The sequence below is a fragment of the Trachymyrmex cornetzi genome, unplaced genomic scaffold (genome assembly GCF_001594075.2).
Source record: "Trachymyrmex cornetzi isolate Tcor2-1 unplaced genomic scaffold, Tcor1.1 scaffold75, whole genome shotgun sequence".
NCBI lineage: Eukaryota > Metazoa > Arthropoda > Insecta > Hymenoptera > Formicidae > Trachymyrmex > Trachymyrmex cornetzi.
In genome coordinates this window covers 960,933-980,467 of record NW_017300081.1, presented here as the reverse complement: position 1 = coordinate 980,467, position 19,535 = coordinate 960,933, and the positions used below count along the sequence as shown (strand labels likewise).

General features: G+C 40.8%; 1 protein-coding gene across 1 annotated transcript in view; it reads right to left on the bottom strand.

The window, feature by feature from the left end:
* Toll-6 (Toll-like receptor 6) overlaps positions 1–19,073 on the bottom strand; it is a 51,254-nt gene extending 32,181 nt beyond the window's left edge. Inside the window, exon 1 of the mRNA XM_018518482.1 lies at positions 15,019–19,073. Coding sequence (XP_018373984.1) covers positions 15,035–18,715 — 3,681 coding nt within the window. The 5' untranslated portion in view covers positions 18,716–19,073 and the 3' untranslated portion in view covers positions 15,019–15,034. The remainder of the gene's footprint in view (positions 1–15,018) is intronic.
* Between the last annotated feature and the right edge of the window lie 462 nt (positions 19,074–19,535).

Here is a 19,535-nt window from a genome sequence, read left to right as displayed (position 1 = left end):
CTCTCCTTCCCTTTTCCTCTTTGCTCTGCAGAACGTACGGTTCTCGTCGCGTTGACTCACAATAAAAAGAACGGTGCGACATTGTGTAAAAACCGGTACGACGAATCGTTGTTCCGCGAGATTTTGCGCTATCGCACCGTGATTTCCTCCAGGCTAATCATCCGCCGCCAAGCTGGTTTCTACTAGCTCGTTTTCTATGCCGTTACTGTGCCTTATTAATTACGGCACTCGGCATGCATATCCCGCGGTGTAACGCCAATTAATTTCCCCGAGCACGGGAATTAATGTCAAAGGGAGAATGAAAACGTGGAAGGCAATTGCTAGCGACGACGACATTTCCACGTAAATATCGTGCAAGAGCTCGCCTGGAAGGGATCTCGAGACTCGCTTCAAACAGTTGTTATTCAATAAAGATTCATTAATCTACGAGATTCTAGGGCGATCGATTGATGGATTGCATACTCATTAAATATTCCAATTTGAACTGCTTACTATTCCATAGTCGCATTGGCTCTTGACTTACATTCGAGAGAGTAAAACAAGAAGATCGTAATGAGTTTGGATTATATTAGTATCATTGAATATTGAAATATTTCCAGCTTTTGCAGTATTTCCAATCATTAATAATACAAAAATATACAAAAATCAGATGACTGTTTAATTTTAATTTCTTGAAAGTATCGAACGACAAGCGTCTTCTTCCTTAGCTAAAGAGAATTTGCACGGAGCACTTATTTTCCATAAATGTAAATATACTCTGGAGCGAGAGAGTAAATATATTAGACGTGAAACGTTATTCCCCGGCGTACGAGCTCTTTGTACAAACGAACGCGCAAATATATACTCAGTTATTAATTAAAGCAGACCCATAAGAGAAATAGAGTTTCCCCTCTATTTTCTTTAAAATTTACGCTAACGACATTAGTTTTGTTTCCACGGTTTCCAACACGCGGTCCCCGGCTATCTCCGCCGCGGGATCTCATTTCGCTTCGCACTTTGTTCCTCTTTTGAAACCCTCGAAACTTTGGATTATGAGTGCTTGTGAATTCAGCTTGAAAAATCAATCGAAACTTTTCTCAGTTTTATTCGTCCGCGGCGCGAACCATTGGTACTCCTTAAATTTGTACTTAAGAATTCCGTTACGTGCTACATGCCTGGACTATCGAACTAGAAAAGAAATATCGAGATAGAAGTTTCACGGTATTTCTCCATCATTCTTCCGTAATCGTTTAATTTCGTTGCAAATGTATTCGCTTACGTCACTACATTTATTTCTTTTTAATACACATGATTACTGTATGTATTAACAAGACGTTTGAACATATCTACATTTTAATTCACTTCTCTTTCTTACTTCCTTTCTTATTTAAAACTAGATATTCTCATCGAGTATCAATTCAATTATCTGGGAATACTAAAACAAAGACCATGCTTATAACACGTGGAAGGAAAGCATGAGGAAGAAAATGCCGCGGGAAATGTGTATTAAAAAGTATCTAACGGACCCCGAAGACACGCACGCGGTCCAAAGTGGAACGGATGGAATGAAAATTACATAGTGGATATAATAAAACGCAGATCATACGGGAGATCCGAGAGTAATTTCGTCCGCGGGCTCAAAGACCCTAATGACGACTCGTTCCACCGCGAGTAGCAAGCATATCGCGTTTCGACTTTTCGCTTTCGCTGTAATTTTTTCCCCGTTTGCCTACGCCCGTAAATACCTTTCGAAACATTTCCAGCATTTTTTCCAATTAGATTATATCCAGGAAAACGGCGTATTTTACGTGTATCTTTTTACCTTTTTAGCAGACTAGTCAAATGCTCTTTTGTGCTTGTTGGCCCCTATCTTATGTCATTCACGTTGAATACATTGCAGTCGCAAATATAAAACCGCTATAGCAGAGACCGCGTATGCCACTTTACAAATTTCTGACAAACAAAGACAACAAAGATATTTTCATGGAAGAAATACGAAGTGGATATGTAAAAATTCTATTTCTCTTCGCTTCTCTAAAAGTACGCTTCGTTTTTCTGTCGGGGAATATTTGTGTATTCTTGCATGAGGTGTACAGTTACGTAGGCTAGTCATTTTTGGAAAGAGTATTTCATATTTTGGTCGTTTCATTTTATATACTTGGATAAAATGAAACTCCAAATAAAAAATTCCTTTTGATATTACAATTGCTAAGCTTCAGCATAGAGAAATTCTACAAACGTTAGGTAATATTATAAAATTATTCTACCATTCGTATGGCTCTCGTGCAGACAGCAAAATTATGCGGCTGTTTTTCCCGTCCGCTAACGTCGCGAATCATCCGCTCGCGTTATTTTTTCACGCTCGATGTCCTTCGGCGAATGTCTTGTTACTTCTGCATTGTTACCGTAAAACGAGGATGTTATGATAGGCACCGTGCTCCATTTTGCGGATTCCCAAGAAGAGAAAACCATGCAAGAGAATGACAGACTCTCTTTCTCTTTCTTCCTGCCTCATCTTTTTCTTTCACCCTTGCTGAGCTCCCACCCCCTGGAGGCATCGGATCCTACTCACGCTTATCTTACTTTCAATGGACGCAGAAAATTCTCCGCTTCTCGCTTGCTCTTTTCAGGCATCTCGGCCAGACTGACGCTACGGTGACAGGTAAGAGAGACGGCAATTGAAATAACAAGAGAATGTTAAGGAGGAAGCCGGTATGAGAACGAGCGACGTAGAGGCCGCCCTGCCGAGCAAATCCCAAAGTTTCTTTGAAAAGAATCCACCGCGTTGCACCCATCTTCCATCCTAGTTACGATTGCGAAGGGTTCTCGAAAAATTTGTTCCTTTTCAAACCGATTTCACAATGTAGCCGGGATCTGATAGGTTTGCATCTTTTCACGTGAATATCAATCCATTCGTAACATCTAAGTAGCTTGATTGTTCAGCGCTTGAACAGCCGATTGTCGGATAATTTGACTAATAAATAGATTTTCATAAGTTTTTTATGACTTTTTTAGCCACAATGTCCGCATTTTTATAAATGTTTACTATCAATCACGAAAATGGTGAAAACAATAGTTGAAATTATCGATCGCAAATTCATTTTAATACACTTCTTTCATATTTGATTTAAAAAAGTATTTTCCTAAATAAATATGAACAAATGTTGTATAATTTCTTTAAATAAAAGAAAGATTCCTATTTTTACTTAAAGCGGTGCTTGATAATATTCATATGCAAATTTGCAAATACATTTTTCAATCTCATAAATTACGTGCTAATTTACTTTAACGGATTTGAAACGCAATCATGAATTGAAGCTAAAAATATCACAAATTACATTGCTCATCAATTTAATAATAATGCTAACAAGCATCTTAAAAACACTGTAAAGATTTATTGAAAAAAAATGTCACTTCATACGGGATTCATTTTGTAAGAGAGCGAAATTATCTTGCAGTTAATTCTTAATATGTCTCTTGCGAATTTGTATATATAAATTTCTAAAAAAAAGTCACCTTAAAAATATACGAAACAATCTAAATTTCATTCTTCTCTATTCTATAAATCAGACTTTCGTATCGAAACACAAAGAAAAAAACGTGTTGACTTTTAAATGCGCGTGCGATTCGTTACGTCGAAAGTCACCCGCTTCTCTAAAATCGTGAAATCACTGATACAGAAAATTTGATCGCCGAAGCTCGGACAGGGCTAACCAACGTGAAAGCCAACGCAATCTCGACAGGAATACATCGGATAATTCGAAAATTTCCACCTCCAATTGCACGGCCGACGAAGGGAGGTGCGGCGTCCCTCATTGTTATATTCAGCTAACAATGCGCGCCGTAACAAATTCGTCGCTAGTGCGGTGCATAATTGGGAGCATTCCTCTCTTTCACGCGAGTCTCCACGGACCTTTTACTCGTTCTCTCTTACTCTCGCAACTTTGTGTCGGACGTGGAAAATATATTCCAGGATCAGCGCATAATCTCCCAGCGCTAAGAGTAGTCATGGATCCCTTTCCCTAGCCGGCCGACATCGTTAAATCGGCCATATGCTTAAGTCTGGTCACGTTCGCGCACCCGCTGCTGATAAATTGATTGCGTTTCGGAATTCTCTTCGGCGCGTTGCAGCTGCTGTTAGCACAGCTCGCGACCGAATTTCCATCGGTGCGCTCCGTTATGATTTTATACGGAACTACACCTCTTCTTAATGTCGCGCTTCACTGCCCGTTATATACCTGTCGTTCAACATCATCCTTTCTGCGGTCAGAGAGAGAATTCTGGATCAAGAACCTGACACCGTGGAAAGACGTGTGCCCTAGTTAAAAGTAAACGAGATACGTAATAATCCCGACACAACGCGGCATTTACTTAACTAACGACGACGATGACAACAGCGACGGCGACGACGACGATGACAACGACGACGACGACGACGACATTGCAACGCGTACGTCAGCCGCTCGCAGCTTCAGTAATTAGTCTGCCATTGCCGGCTGGGCAAGCCGTAATAGACTTGACCCGCCTTCTACATTCCTGAAACTTCGGCCGCAACGTTGCGGCATTACAGTTGTGTTAATTACACGGCGGTGCGGCGGAAAATCGTCGCATTGCGTTGCGCGTCACCTGCGTACGCACTTTGGAAAGCCGCGGGTGAACGTGCGCGCCGCTCTATAAATCGCGTAATTCACAATAAGAGACACTCGCGACAATTATTTATGGCTCTTTATTAACTTTCGGAACTAGCCAAGTTCAAGATGCGCTGCTTACGAAAACTTTTGTGTATGAAACTTTGAAGGGATATTAAGTAATTATGTTATTATACGTTTGTATAACGAATTACGTGGCCGGAGGGAAATTAGCTATTATTTTAAATTGTACGTTTCGAGCAAAATGAGAAACGGATAACACGACATTTCAGAATGTTAATTGAGAGTCATACGCGTTGAAGAGAAAGGTGAATTGAGAGGAATTTATTATTACTCCCTTGTAACTCTTTCAGAATAAAGTTCAGTATCGAAAAATCATATCCTGAAAAATTATCCTTTTAATGTATGGAAATAGCTGCATTATACAGATTGTAAACGTTTTTTTATTTTTGTTAAAAATCGGCGTACTTTTGTGACAACGTTCAAAAAGCAGACGCAAGACATTTGAAAGAGATTTATTCTGCCAGCACGGTGCAGCAAATTATTTTAGTTTTAGAAATAAAACGGCATGTATGTAGTATGTACGCACATACATATACACGGAGCAGCTTCGAACGTTGTTTTCAATAATAACATACGAAACCCTTTTCTCGCTCGGTATTCGTGTTAAGGCTGGCCTCTCGGCATGCTCGCGCGCTAACTTCGTTTATTGCGGAATCGAGAGCGAATTAACTCCGATATTTGTTACCACGTTGCCCCGTAACCGGCGCGGATCCGCAACGCGTAAATTGCAAATTAACTCTAACTCGAAAATTTGTAAATCACGTACGGGAGAGTCGGCGGTACGCTTTTGCGGAACGCGTACGTGAGGTAGCGTACAAAAAAGATTTGTATCCCTTGTTCTCTCATACCGCCGCGCCGCCCAGTATGCATCCACCTTATGGTGGATGGGTATCGATTTATGCGCGGCTATGAAATCCACCGAAAATTCACTTGGTCCCTTTGCGGTGAGTCACATCCGTTCCTTCGGCACTAAGTCTAAGTCGGCGAAACGTTAGGGGAAAACACAGCCAAACAATGTGTACGTTGATATACCACTGAATAGCTCTCGTAAGAATACTGAGAGAAAAAAAGATGGTCAATGTAACCATATTTTATGGTACCGGCGTTTATATCCATAACCGCTCCACTCTGCGTCGCATCGATCGCATGTAAAAAAGCACGTGTAATCGCGCGAAGCTCCATTATACATTCATGCATATCTTTATGAGTGTAAATACATCGATGGTACGGATTTCAGCACGTACAAGAAGAATCCATTAATACGACAAATATTTTGCTATTAAGATCCACTGAACACAGAAGTTGAAGGGGGTTGACATAAAGTATACAAATCGCAAGGAGTGTCTAAAGAAGGACCGCGTAAATTTTTCAAGAGCTCTCCCCTCGAATCGCGTCGTCGTTGTGCCGGCGCGAGCTGTCACCCGCCTCCATTGTTCAAGGAAAAGAGTCTCGAAGAGTGCAAAGGGCGAGTCAGAAACGCTAATAAAAAGGAGGGAGAGAAGCGTCGCGCGATAAGATGAAAAGCAGCACGAATTAAAAGTCGGAGTGGTCCTTAAGTGAGACGCGGAGAACCCGGATAAAGGCTATATAGAGGGGCGTGGCATTCGCGACCATAGAAAATCGAAGGGAGTTAAAGGGAAAGGATGCTCCTCAAATTGACCAAATACACCGCCAGATAAGCCGTTTAACGGCTTTCCTGGGAAGCTGTCTCACTGTTCTTCCGTGTCATGCGCGGGACTTGAGAGAAAAGCCGCGAAGTGACGATGACAGTACCGCGTACAAGTCGAGCTAAAAGCACCATAAAAGCGTTCTGCGACCTCCTCAAATGTCGCGCAGATGCAGGTGTTTTACGGGCATACCGGTACAGCACTCGATAAGATTAGTAAAGATTCTCGGAAGCAGCCACATAGCGACGAGTCGTTAGAAAACCGCATAACTCGGCACGTTACGTCATCTTTCCCCGAACGAATGAATCCGGCATGTATTTTATTTTGAAAATATAACTGTCAATTACAGACTTCTATCTAAACTTTCTTCTTTACATTCCTAGATGCGACAAGCTAACTATGTTTCGAAATATCCAAAGAAAATTAGTAAAAGAAATTTAATAAAAGGAGAGAGGGGGAGGGGAGAGAGAGGAAAATATGATAGTATAAGATAATTGGGATAGGATAAGATAACTAATAATAAAAGAGGCGATACTGTATATCTATATAGAAAGAACTATGCGTATTAGATACTACGACTGTGATAATATTTTTAAAATATGATTATATCTATATTGCATCTTTGTCTATGTCCTGGTTTTTGTTGCTGATATAAGCTTTGTAACAGCAGTTTTGCTGATGCCTAACCATTTGCAAGCTACTATAGTCTATTGTACCGTATTTTACTCTGTTAACATTAGTAGTCTATTTATAGAGCCTTGCAATAAAGTAAATTAAATTAAAAATAACATAAAGAACAAATATCAACAGTGATGATGTACTGAAAACATGGATAAGATAAAAGAACAATGATAAGAATAAAAAAAGAGAGACAGAAAGTAAAGCAATCAATATTAAAATAAAAGAGCGTATAAGAAAGGTATGAATGGATAAATAAGATAAGAACAATATTTGTAAATCAAATCCCCTCCTTGGCTACATGTAAATACTGAAGAGAATCAAATTCTATTTCTAATTCTATTTCTATTTGGAAATCTCCGATTTTATCTTTAACAGATTCCTCGACTGAATTAGAATCGTTCTTTCCTTAAATAAAGCATCTAGATATCAGTAGTTTCTAAATTATGCAACAAGATAAAACATCAAAAACGACACGGTGTTAGATATATCAAAGAATTTTAAATTAAATAACATTTGACTACTTTTAACTCCCATATGTGTCAAAATGTAAGATCTGTGGTTAGTTTCAAAGTAAATAACATCCACATTAATGTATGCACTTAGTAAATAATAAACTAAATTTGAATCAAATTTAATATATTTTTTACATAAACTATTTTATTATTAATTTTTATTTGGCTTCGATTATTTTAATTAAATTAACGATACATTGAGCAGGAGCAGTGGCGACCTACAGAAATGCTTAAAAAATAATTCAAGTTGGGTATAATTGACATTATGAAGTTAATAGTGCGATATATTATAGAATGGCACGTTAATTATTCGGGGATTCAGAATATTATAGATTGGAATACTATCTCGCGCGCCAATCTTGAAGATTCGACTATCTCGTCCATCGACGAAACTGATCATTACTTATCCATTCCACAGTGACGGTTCATCCGGTAACGTCGCATGTCGATGACACGTTTCTGTCACCGAATGTAAAAACCGGAACCGATCTTCCGAATGCGTACTGTACTTTTACGAGCGGTTGCATCGAAATGTCAACGGCGGACGCTCTCGAGAGTTTCTCCGAGTATTGTGAAAAAGGTGCATTCGTCGCCGGCTTATTTGACTCGTTTCGTGCGCGAGCACCACGAGTTACATTTCCACCGACTTCCGACGGCAGTCTGCACTAAAGGCGGGTACAATGGCGAACAGCCGAAGAGAGAATAGGACCTCCCGAAGGTATACGACAGCAGGGTGTACAATTCGGAATGCATTGGCGGAAGAACGGAGAAGCTCGCCGTAAAACACCACGCGTCGAACCGACAATGAAAGGGCAAGAGGGCTCGGGGATGCTTCCGTACATTTTGCCGGCTACGACGATGACGGCGACGACAACGAGGATGACAACGACGGACAATGCATCCACAGTATTGGCGAGCGATATGCCAATCTCGGAAACGTAATACCATAGTCGCGTCGATACGCGAAAACCCTCGTCGTCCCTCGTCAGTCGCTCTTTCGGAATCACCAGGGACAAGTCTTCCGGATCATTGACTCATATTCTGAGACGTGACTATATGCGTAGACAACTTTCTATGTCTGTGAGAATCGATTCTTTCGCGAGTACACGCGTACGCATGACCGAACTTGCTGCGACGAAAAGGATTTTATCGAAGCGGGAAACCTTTCGATTTTATAATATCAATTTGCATTTATTATTTTTTGTATTTCTATTAATTTAGTTACTAAAAGATAATTAAATAAATATCATCCAAATCAATAAATGTCTTTTAAATTAAATTAGTATAACTATTCATTTCTCTAAATTAAATTAAATCTTAATTCTTTTATTAACTTATAAAATTTTAAAAATCAAATTGCTACTGTAGAAAAGCGCTAAACGCTGAAGATTTTTTGATGCGTAGATAAAAGAAAAAATAAATATACAGTTTCAACTAAAGGCATTAATTCAAATTTTTAATAATAAATTTTTTTACGTTTTGCATCATGTTAACATAAAATAATCTGCTGTTATTAAGCATTTGGGCAAGTGGAAAAATCGAATATGAAATATTCAGATGCTGTATTTAACGCAATTACTAGAAATTCTATTTTTCACTTCTTGATGCTAAAATTGGATCATTTAAACAATTTAATAATTTAAAGGATAATGGGCAATAAATGGCAATTATTATAATAGATTTTCACAGGTAATCTATTTATCTTGTTATTAATAAATCTAGTTAACACAATAATAGATGAAAATAATGAGATCAATGGCAATGATACATAATGTTAATAAGTCTAAGATAAGCTCAAAATCGAGTAATATTCATACAGATAACTCGAAATAGATCCGCAAAAAAAATTTTTTATGCTCATTTTGTTTAGCTATAATAAAAAAAAAAATTTTTTGTAAAGGGGCTGACTAACAGCCTACTCAGCCTCTCCCCCACAAATTTTTTTTTGCGAATTTTGAGAGCGCATAAATAGCGCATTATTATATATTTTATTCATTAAAATTTGGTTAAATGGGGAGGCCAGCTAGGTAGACGTTTTTTAAATTTCAGATGCATCCTCTTGTCTCATTCTGTTAATCAATTTTCTGCCAATTTCTTCTATTTCTAAGATGCTGTGATCTTCGCATTTTGATTAACGATGCAACTCTTTCTCAACGCGTTCATAATTGACGCTCAGATATAATCTTCGTAATACGTGCAGCCATAAAGTTTATCGCGCAGTTTGTACAACGTGTAGAAAATTATAATGAGCGAAGGTATATACTAAAGACGTAACATCTACTATAATTAATTTGGAGGCGCAATACTTTCAGACGCGCACGAATAAGTAATCGATCCAGACGAAGAAAAAAAAATATATATATACCAAGTTCGCGATATTACAATTAACTCAGGCGTAATTATGAAACTAATAATTAAGAAACTTGGGATCCCTAGATGCTTGGCCACTCCCGTCGTTAGGTCTCGTCTCTCGCGATACGTTTTCTCGCAAGAATTCCTTAGCATCGATTACCGGTTTGTTCTAGCTCACGCTTATTTACCTGCATCGCACGTACGAAAAACTCGCGCGCTCAACTACTCGAGCAGACCCGCGTCACTCTTATTTCCTTTCACGATGCGTGACTTTTAGACACGTAATCCATTAGATTATGTATACGAGCGCTATTTCGGATAAGGCATGTAACGAAGCGTGGAGATCATGCTGCTGCAAAAATCAGCGCGAAATTAGTGCGGAGGTATTAACCATGACATGTAGTTTTTCCGGTTCTTCTAGGAAATGATCTAAATAGGATAGCTTTTAATGTATGCTATACATCGAAAAATAGTATTGCATCTTCTCACGATAAATTCATGACTACATTTCTTTTTGAAGATAAAATCGATCTAAGTGTTGTTCTATTCTTATTATTCACTGAATACCACGAAAGATAGAACGATATACTGTATCAACTAAAAGAAAAACAATCCGTATAATCTAATCTAAAATTATTCAGGACATTTTCAGTTATTCCATCGTCAATTTTAAACGACCTATTCTAGAGACACGCGCCTAGAAGTTGAGAATATATTTCAGCTGCACTTGTTTTCCTAATATGACTAAGACGTGACGTGTATGAAGAGCGTAATGAGTAGCCATCTCACGCCTAGGACACCGAAATGTGCTTGAATCCATTCACGAGCGTGCGAGAAACGAATTAGTATACAAATCGCTTTTCAATTTCTTATTCCTTTTCTCTAAGAGAGTATGCAAGGTCGACAGGGAACCCATTTGTCTTCTGGACTCGGGCGTGCCCTTGTCAAGTACAGAACGAACGGTACAGGCAGGTATACCTACGATCGAAGATTCTACCTGCCCTTTCGTAGACATTTCGAGTACGTTCTTCCGTCGACGGGAGTTCTATTAAGGCGTTTTACTTTGCGACCGCCCGGCGCTTTTTTATCTACGAAGATTGAAAAGCTCCGTGGCCCTGCCTTCACGATGACGTTATCGTCAGACGAGCAGTTAAATGGTTTCTTCGAAGGATCGTACGGGAAGGGGAAAAGGTCGCGAACGTTCGGAAAACCCATCACCGAAAATACGCGAGAAACTACCCTTAACGAGTCCTATTCTACATGGTCGTAAGTTTCCGCCCGAAGTCGAGAAAGAGGGCCGAATTCGACGACGATGGTGCAACGATGTCGAATTGCCCCGCGACGGGCGCTTAAACGCTCGTTACGGACTACCGTATGATAACTCAATCGATAAAAAGTTGTTTGCAGCAGCGACATCGTACATCATACTCGAAACCGAAACTGACAACGAAATCCCGCCTTTAACGGTAGGCGTACGAAGCGCGATAAATCACGATAAAAAACGCGAGATCGTTTCTCTTCGTGAAGCTGGCGAAAGCGACTAGCGTTCTCTGGCTCCGCGTAACCGTCTCAAGATTTCGCAAATCGCATCCATTTGCGGTCCACCCGGCAGGAAGCGAACAGCTGCGGTACACTACTATGAAAATTTAGTTGGCGAGCTAACGTGACAATAAGCATTTCCGCGTTTCGGCTAAATAACTTTACGTAATCCCGTTGGGGGAGCAAAAAAAGAAAAAGAGAGAGAGAGAGAGAGAGAGAGAGAGAGAGGGAGAGAAACAGAGAGTTGGTATCGATGCAGCTTATCGAGGGCTTAGCTTTTAATGGAAGCGTCGACTACGCAGGCGCCAACCTGGAAGTTTATGGGGTAAAAAGGGACCTTCCGTACTTCTCCCAGTCCCTCTCGTATTTTCAACTCGCCCTTTCGAGCTATAACCACCATTTCGCGCCGGAGCTCTCGGGTAACAGCTGAAACTGAAGCGTGTCGCGGAAAGTTAACGCGGCGAATGGCCAGTCACCTGATACAAAGAAAATCGAGAGCCTGTCTGGCAGTCTGTGGTCAGGGGAGAAAGGCATTGTTGCGGGATTGCGGGAAATCGGACGATCAATTGACTTTCCTAATTTTCCCGCGCGTCGCGCTGGCTTTAATGTAACGTCCGTCGCATTCGGCCTCCCTTTTCCACGTTGCCGATCTGCGTGACAGAGATAATTCTATTCGGCTGGTGATTACAAAGGCACGAGTCGGGCGGACGAGCAGGCGGATCACGAAATTACTCGTCATTTCCCGATGGGAGAATAGAATGCGAAATAAAATTGCTGTTAAATGTGCAATAATGAGTTATTTTAGACAATTATGTTGTATTATGACCACTAAATGATTGTGGTTAAAATTTCCTTTCAGAGAATGCATGAAAACAAAGAGAATAAAATATAATTCAATTTAATTATTATATTAAATTAAATTAATTTCGGAAAAGATTTTTGTTATTACTTCTCAATAAAGGCAGAATGTTTGTTATGAAAATATCATTATAAGAAACGTTTTTTGTAAGAAAAAAAGGATATTTAATTGGATATAATAATTAAAATTTCATAATATAATTGTTGGGAGTATTGCGAAAGGAAATGGTACCAAATAACCAGGTCCACTGTTGACATCGGAATTATCACGAACATACACGAAGAATCAGAAGGTGTTGAAAAGAGTAGAGACTTAGAGCGATGTACAATGAGATGTGCTGCTGAGCTTTATTCGAAATCAACTGCTGTCATCGTTAAGCGATAGACATACACTGGTACCGAGAGGTAACCATCGCTTCGCGAGAAAAGAAAGAAAGGTTGCGAATGTATACATCGTGTGACGCGAAGTAAACAGCTGATAGGTAGAAAGACTGTCACGAATTCTGACCGAGTCGATACCGATAATAAGCGTGTTTTGAACGGAATAACGGTCGACAGAAATAAACGTTGAAATTAACGAGCACAAGTACTTAACATGACGGTTCATGTAATTCTGAAAAATGCTATCGATCTGAGAATAATTAGCGTACTGAATTTTTACTGAATTTAGTCCAAACAGTAATATTTAACTTCATAGCTCTAGTAAATAGATTAAAATCCAGGTTCAATTCTAGTAAATACGTATTTACTATTTGCTATTATTCCAGTTAATTATTATAGTAAATTCATAGAACAAAAGGATAAATAGAGACACACTTGTTATATACATAGCAAATACAAACGTAATAATGATTATTATATATATTTGTTACATTTTTATTTTTGTAATTGTAAATTGTAACGAATAATATGACAGTCAAGAAATTAAATTTTGAAATAAAATAAGATATTTTGCAACGCTTTCCGTATTTTATAGCAATATAGAATAATAGACAATAACAAGTTATAGACGAGATATTTTGATACTTTCTGAACGTGATCTTTTCTCTGTGTTAAAATTCAATGTCGTATCGTAACTTGCTGACCTCATATTTTACGAATATGATGAATTCTGAGTTAGAGTATTTGAGAACATAGCGACACTAGACTTAGAAGAGTTTTTATATTCTAATCTAAAAACAAACTCTTGGCATTATGAAGACAAAGTTTTTTACATTATTCTTTCTTTACCAGTTCACATAATTTAGAAACACTGGTCGGTAAAATAAGATCGTCAAAAATACATTGCAATCAAATAAATTCATTATATAATATGATTGCAAGTGCTACTAGTCTATTTATATTAATAACGTGTGAAAATGCAAAAATAAAGTCATTACGATAATTGCGTCAATCGTATAATACGCAGGACTTTCGTCAGATTAATTGCGAAAATCGACATTTAAGAAAAACGATTGTCGGATTTACGCCGTTTACGGTCTTTTATGCTTCTGACAGGGGACCGAATTCGGACAAAGCGAACTTAATCGCTAATTGAGTGAGAATAGTTATGAGAGCACAAATGGTCCGAACGATTGATGGACTTTCCTAGTTCACTGGTCGCTGGCGGATATGTAACGACGGATTTAATGCGACTTTTCGTATATTTCCCGTCGACCCATATGTTCGTGCAAAACCGACCATCGAAAGATGACCTCATTCATGCCCCCGATCACAATAGCGCAAAATGTGTCGCCGTTAAATGGGCTACAGGTCGTGTAGAAGCGCGTTCAATGGCACGACTACCGCCTCGTTAGCCTGTCGTTTAGGAATTATATATAATTTGAACTGTTACCATTATGTACGTACCACGCGCGCTACTCGGCGCTTTTATAGGCACGCGAACATCGATTATGAATTCTATTGGATTAACGATGAACGACTTCGTACTTAGTCAACTTTCCATCGTAAGTATTCAACAACCGGAAGCAACGTTACTCTCATTTTAGGATACAAAAGCGCGTTATGTACGATCTTTCGAGAAAGATTATTGCTAAAGAAGATAATATTTGCTGTCGTACTATATTAGAAATTGTATGATTCGTATGGGTATCTAATAGTAGATATATTATTTACTGTGTTCTAGAATTACAGTAATTAAAAGACGACGCCAAAAATATAAATTCGTAATTACGAATATCCTATATCCAATCACAGCTGTATAATAGTTACAAATAAATTATTGTTTATTTAACTAAAAAAATATTCAAGAGAAATAACAAAAATATCGTATGATGCATTTCGAGCATTATGTCATATTATTTATTTTTCCCCTAGATTAATTCATTTAAATAAATACTATTTAATTCTATTTCTATAAAATATAATTTTTGTGTAAAAGTTTTTTCGTGCAGTAATAAACAATAATAACACTATCGGATATTTCGAAATCTGTTGGACAAGATGTGCAATAGATATTCATATGCAAATATGCAAATTCATCAGATATAATATGTGTACGATGTGGAAGATCAAAATTCGAAGATATAATTTTAACTATTTCTAGATTTATATAATATCGAACCTATTCTTTATTGAATGATGATAAAATCTTGTTTTATATGTAGCTTCATATATACAAACGCGAAATACAAATTTATAAAGCAGACGCTGTTATATAAAAAATATTAGCGTGTATACTATTCTAAAAATGAAAGAACGTGCTTTTTTCTCTCTCACCTAAATAACGGCAGTTCTACGTCCATTGATGATGCACCGGCGGTGGCGGCGGTGGCGGCAATGGCAAGGGTCTCTCTAAAACGGGAACCGGAGACACGTCCGGCATGGCGAACCTCAGCTTCTGCCAGAACAACTTGTCCCCCCATACCAGCACAGTGTGCGACGAGATTCTCTTTTTGAGATCGGCGTCGAGATCCCGTGGGCACACACCGCCCACCAGAAGCAAAATTACCGAGCGGCCCTTTCCCTTGAGAGCGTCCCTCAGGGCCGCCTTGAATTCAAACCTGGACCACTCGCCATGCAGAAAGTTCTTCGACAATACGAGAATAGTGCGCCTCGAAGAATCGGCCGCCTCGGCTACGGCGTCAGCGACGTTGCTGCCGGCACCAAGATCTCGATAGTGTAAGCACAGCCTATATGAAGTTTCAAGACCCGGCACGAGAATCGTAGAGACGAAGGCCTCGTCGACCGCAGAATAGGAGATGTAGGCGTCGAACGGTTTCTCCTGATCCTCGAAGGCTGCGGTTTTGTAGCACGCCCGTAGACCGCATCTGCTCGCGGCCCAGGTTCTCAGAGTACGACGATGCCTGATTGCGCCGCACACCAACGCCACCGCTGCGAAAATCAGCACGACTGTGGCTAGCAGTACCGGTAGATAAGCTTCCAGCGGATGCGTCTCGACGACGGAAGTCGTGCCCGTTAATGCCGCGCAATTTATAACCGATCCGTTCGCTGGAAGAGTTATGGGTACGCCTAGAGAACAGGTGACGCTTTGCCAGTCATTGATCTTCGCCTGGTTGCGGGACATCCACTCCCGTACGCGATCCAGATAAGAGCATTCGCAGTTCCACGGATTACTAGACAAACCGATGTCGACTAGATACGGATTTTGGCCCAATTGCCAGAGAGCAAAAGTGCCGAGTCGATTGTTCTCCAAACGCAAGACTTCTAGCTGACGTAGTGGTAAGAACGTACCGTTATCAATATACGTTAACAGATTATTCTGCAGATAAAGTTCCTTCAGATTTTCCAAAGGCATCAACTCTACGCCATTAAGAAAACTTATCTTGTTGTTCTCCAGATGTAGCACAAGCAGCCGCTTCAAACCACTGAAGGTGTGATTGCGGATTGCGATGATGTTGCTGTCGTTCGCGTAAAGGATCTGCAAATTTTTCCGGCCGATGAACGAGTGAGAATTCAGTTCCCCGAAATTGTTCCCATCGAGATAAACCTCCGTTGCGTCCATCGGTAACCGACCCGGCAGGGTTTTGTAGCCTGAACTGGAACAGTCGACGACATTTGCCGACCAGGACTGATCGTGATAACACGTGCAGTTCGTCGGACATGTCATCTCGCAATCGCAAGCATCGAAGTCGCAGCAATGGCAGAGAGCGAAGCAGTGCGCCTTGTATGTGCACAAGAATTGTGAAGATTTTGCCTCCAACAGCGGTATAAACGACTTGTGACGATCGTAAGGTAATCTACAGTAAACGGACTCGAGATCCATCACCCTCGGATGCTGTCTCAGCGTAAGCGAATTGATCCTCTGCAGCCACTCCGTGGTGCAGTCGCATATAAAGGGATTTCCGCCGATGTAGAATGCCGGAAGTTGTCTGTTAGATGGCACCGGAGTAAGCTGGAACGCTGAGAGGTTCATCTTGATAATCAGATTCGCGTAGAGATCCACTCGAGTGAGATTCGTCTTTGCGAAGAATGTTTGCGGCTCCACGGAGGCTATCAGGTTATTGTTGACGAACAGTAGCTCGATGGAATCTGGAATCGACCGAGAGTCTATCCTCGTTAGCCGGTTAAATGACACATCGAGTGTCTGCAGATTCGTATTCCGTGGCGCTACGCCAAGATCTTCGATAAAATTTTTATGTAGATCCATCCATTGTAATTTTTCAGGCAAGAAGCTATAATCAAATTGCGTAATAATGTTGTCAGACATGTTTAAATACAAAACACCGGGCGCGTTTATAAAGATGCCAGACATGTCCTGCAATACATTTGAATCCAATCGGATCGCTTGAAGTGCCGGATTGGCAGCGAATGCACCATTCTCCACGAATTCGATTCTGTTCCTGGCAAGATTTAAGATTTGCAACGCCGGCAATTCCACGAGATCCTCCTGCGTGACGTTAGTGATCTCGTTGCCGATCATCCTTAGCCCATAAAGACTTGACATTCCTCGGAAACCAGGCTTATTCAGGCTTCTGATCTGGTTCTCGCCCAGATCGAGGGTCCGCAATATCCTCATGTCTTTTAGCGCCACTGGTATGCTGTCAAGATTGTTGCCGGACAGGTTTAAATCTTGCATGCTCGAGCAGTTCCGAAAAGCGTCCGGATGAATTCCCTCAAGCAAGTTGGAGTCCAAGGCCAGCAGCGAGAGCGCGAATAATCCGTTCAGGGAGTAAGCGTCAAGATAAGTCAACCGATTGTGAGCTAATTCTAGGGTGTGTAAGTTGCTCATCGGCGCGAAAGTGTCCGCCGATATCGAATCTATCTCGTTAAATTGGAGATTTAAAATTTGTAAGGTATAGAGATCTTTGAAGATTGTCGTATTTAGCTTGCTAATTCGATTATAAGATAGATTCAGGAGTACGAGGCGTATCAATCCAGAGAATGTTCCCGAGTCTAACCACGAACTAGTCAGAACGTTCCTTGACAAGTCGAGGGTGACTAGTTGATTCATGTTGGCCACCAAACCAGACAACAGCGCACTGATAGAGTTGTTTTGCAATCTCAACTCCTTCAGTGACTTGCTCGCATCCCGGAACATCGCCGTCGGCAAAGCGACGATTTTGTTTCCAGATAGGTCGAGATTCTCAAGGGATCTAAGTCCGTGCAAAGCTCCGTCTGCTACCATGGAGATAGCATTGCTGGACAAATTCAATACTTTGAGACGTTTCAACGACGAGAATCCATTGATAGGCAACACGGAAATTTGATTATTCGACATGTCTAACGATTGCACATCCAAGGAACATGGAAGAGGAGCCGGCGTGGATTCCAATTGAATCCGTCTCGGATGCTGCTTCTCAGATATTTTTTCTTCAGTGACATCTTGAAATCCAAGTTCCGTAATGTCCTTCAACGAATTCCACGAGATGTTTAAAGTTACTAAATTCGATAAGGGGCAAAACAGGCGATCCGGTATTTGCCAGATATTATTCCATGACAGATCAAGTTTTTCAATCTGCGGCGTATTGTCAAAAGCGCCGCTTTCCAATTCCAGACTATATTTGGTTTTGTGTCCATTTAGTGTTCTAACAGTCAGATTACGGAGATCGCGGAGACCGCTGAGTAGCTTGGCCGGCCAATGCATCAACTTGCATCCGGTCAGCTTCAACGACCGCAGCCGCCATAAGTGAAGGAAGCTGTCCACGCTGAGTACGCCATTGTCGTCTTCCTCATCGGAGTCCTCACACACGATGTTCATGGAGGTCACGTACTCGCTCGTAGCCTGAGAAAAGTTCGTCCTGAGCGAGTCGTTGCCCGTGTAATGATGCACGCAGGTGAGCGCGCCATCCTGGTGCAAATCCCACGAACAATAGTCCGGCAAATCGAGCTTTGGCGGTAGCTCACTGGTCACGGCGAGCACGTGGTATACTGGCACGAGCAGGCAGTAATAAGCCAACGACAGCGACAACGATCTTCTCCCGGGACCTTCGTGCCGACCGACGAGCCCACGCATCTTTAGTGAACTCGTTGCCTGTGCTTGGTACCGGTTTTCTGCTTCCTAATCATCACACGCCGCGCGACCGCGTCACGTTACCGGTTATTGCCCACTGTGCTGGGCGTCTATTCACGCAAGCCTGGCCGAGATGTGTTACTGAAACTGTTCGCTCCGTCGTAGTATATACGATTCACTCCGATTCGATTAACTGTGAGCATTTACGGACTGACATCAAATGCCCACATAAATCAAGAATTAATCGGTTCATTGGTATAATTCTCAAAATCGTAATTATTATCACGTAATTTTAACTTATATCCAAGATTGTTTACACTATTTCACTTGATTTAAGAGCATTCGTCCGACGCGGCATAAATATTTTGCACGGATACGGATGTTTCTTTACAGGCAAAAATAAGCTACTCTATTGTTCGCGATGTTCTCTAAATTCCGGATTCGTTTCGGATTTAGTTCTTTGAAGACCGATCGACGGTGTTTACCGAGTTACGTCACGTCAAAGTCGTTTAACAAGCATCAACCCTGTATCAGAATGTTATCCACTTACGGTGGTTCGCTGACAAACTAATGTCGCGTCTCGCTACGATATCCCGCATTCCGATCAGGGGGACGTGCTCTGTTATCCACACGACATTGACGTCTCGTGCCAACTCCTCAAATCGCGTCCCGAGATGTGCCATTACAAGATCCCGCACATCACACTATTTCCTCGATGTCGATGTCGAAGCAAATACGCTCCGATTCTCGATCAGGGTCCATTGATAGATCAGCCAAACTCCAAGATTCCAGAAGATGAGAGAAAGAAAGAGAGAGAGAGAGA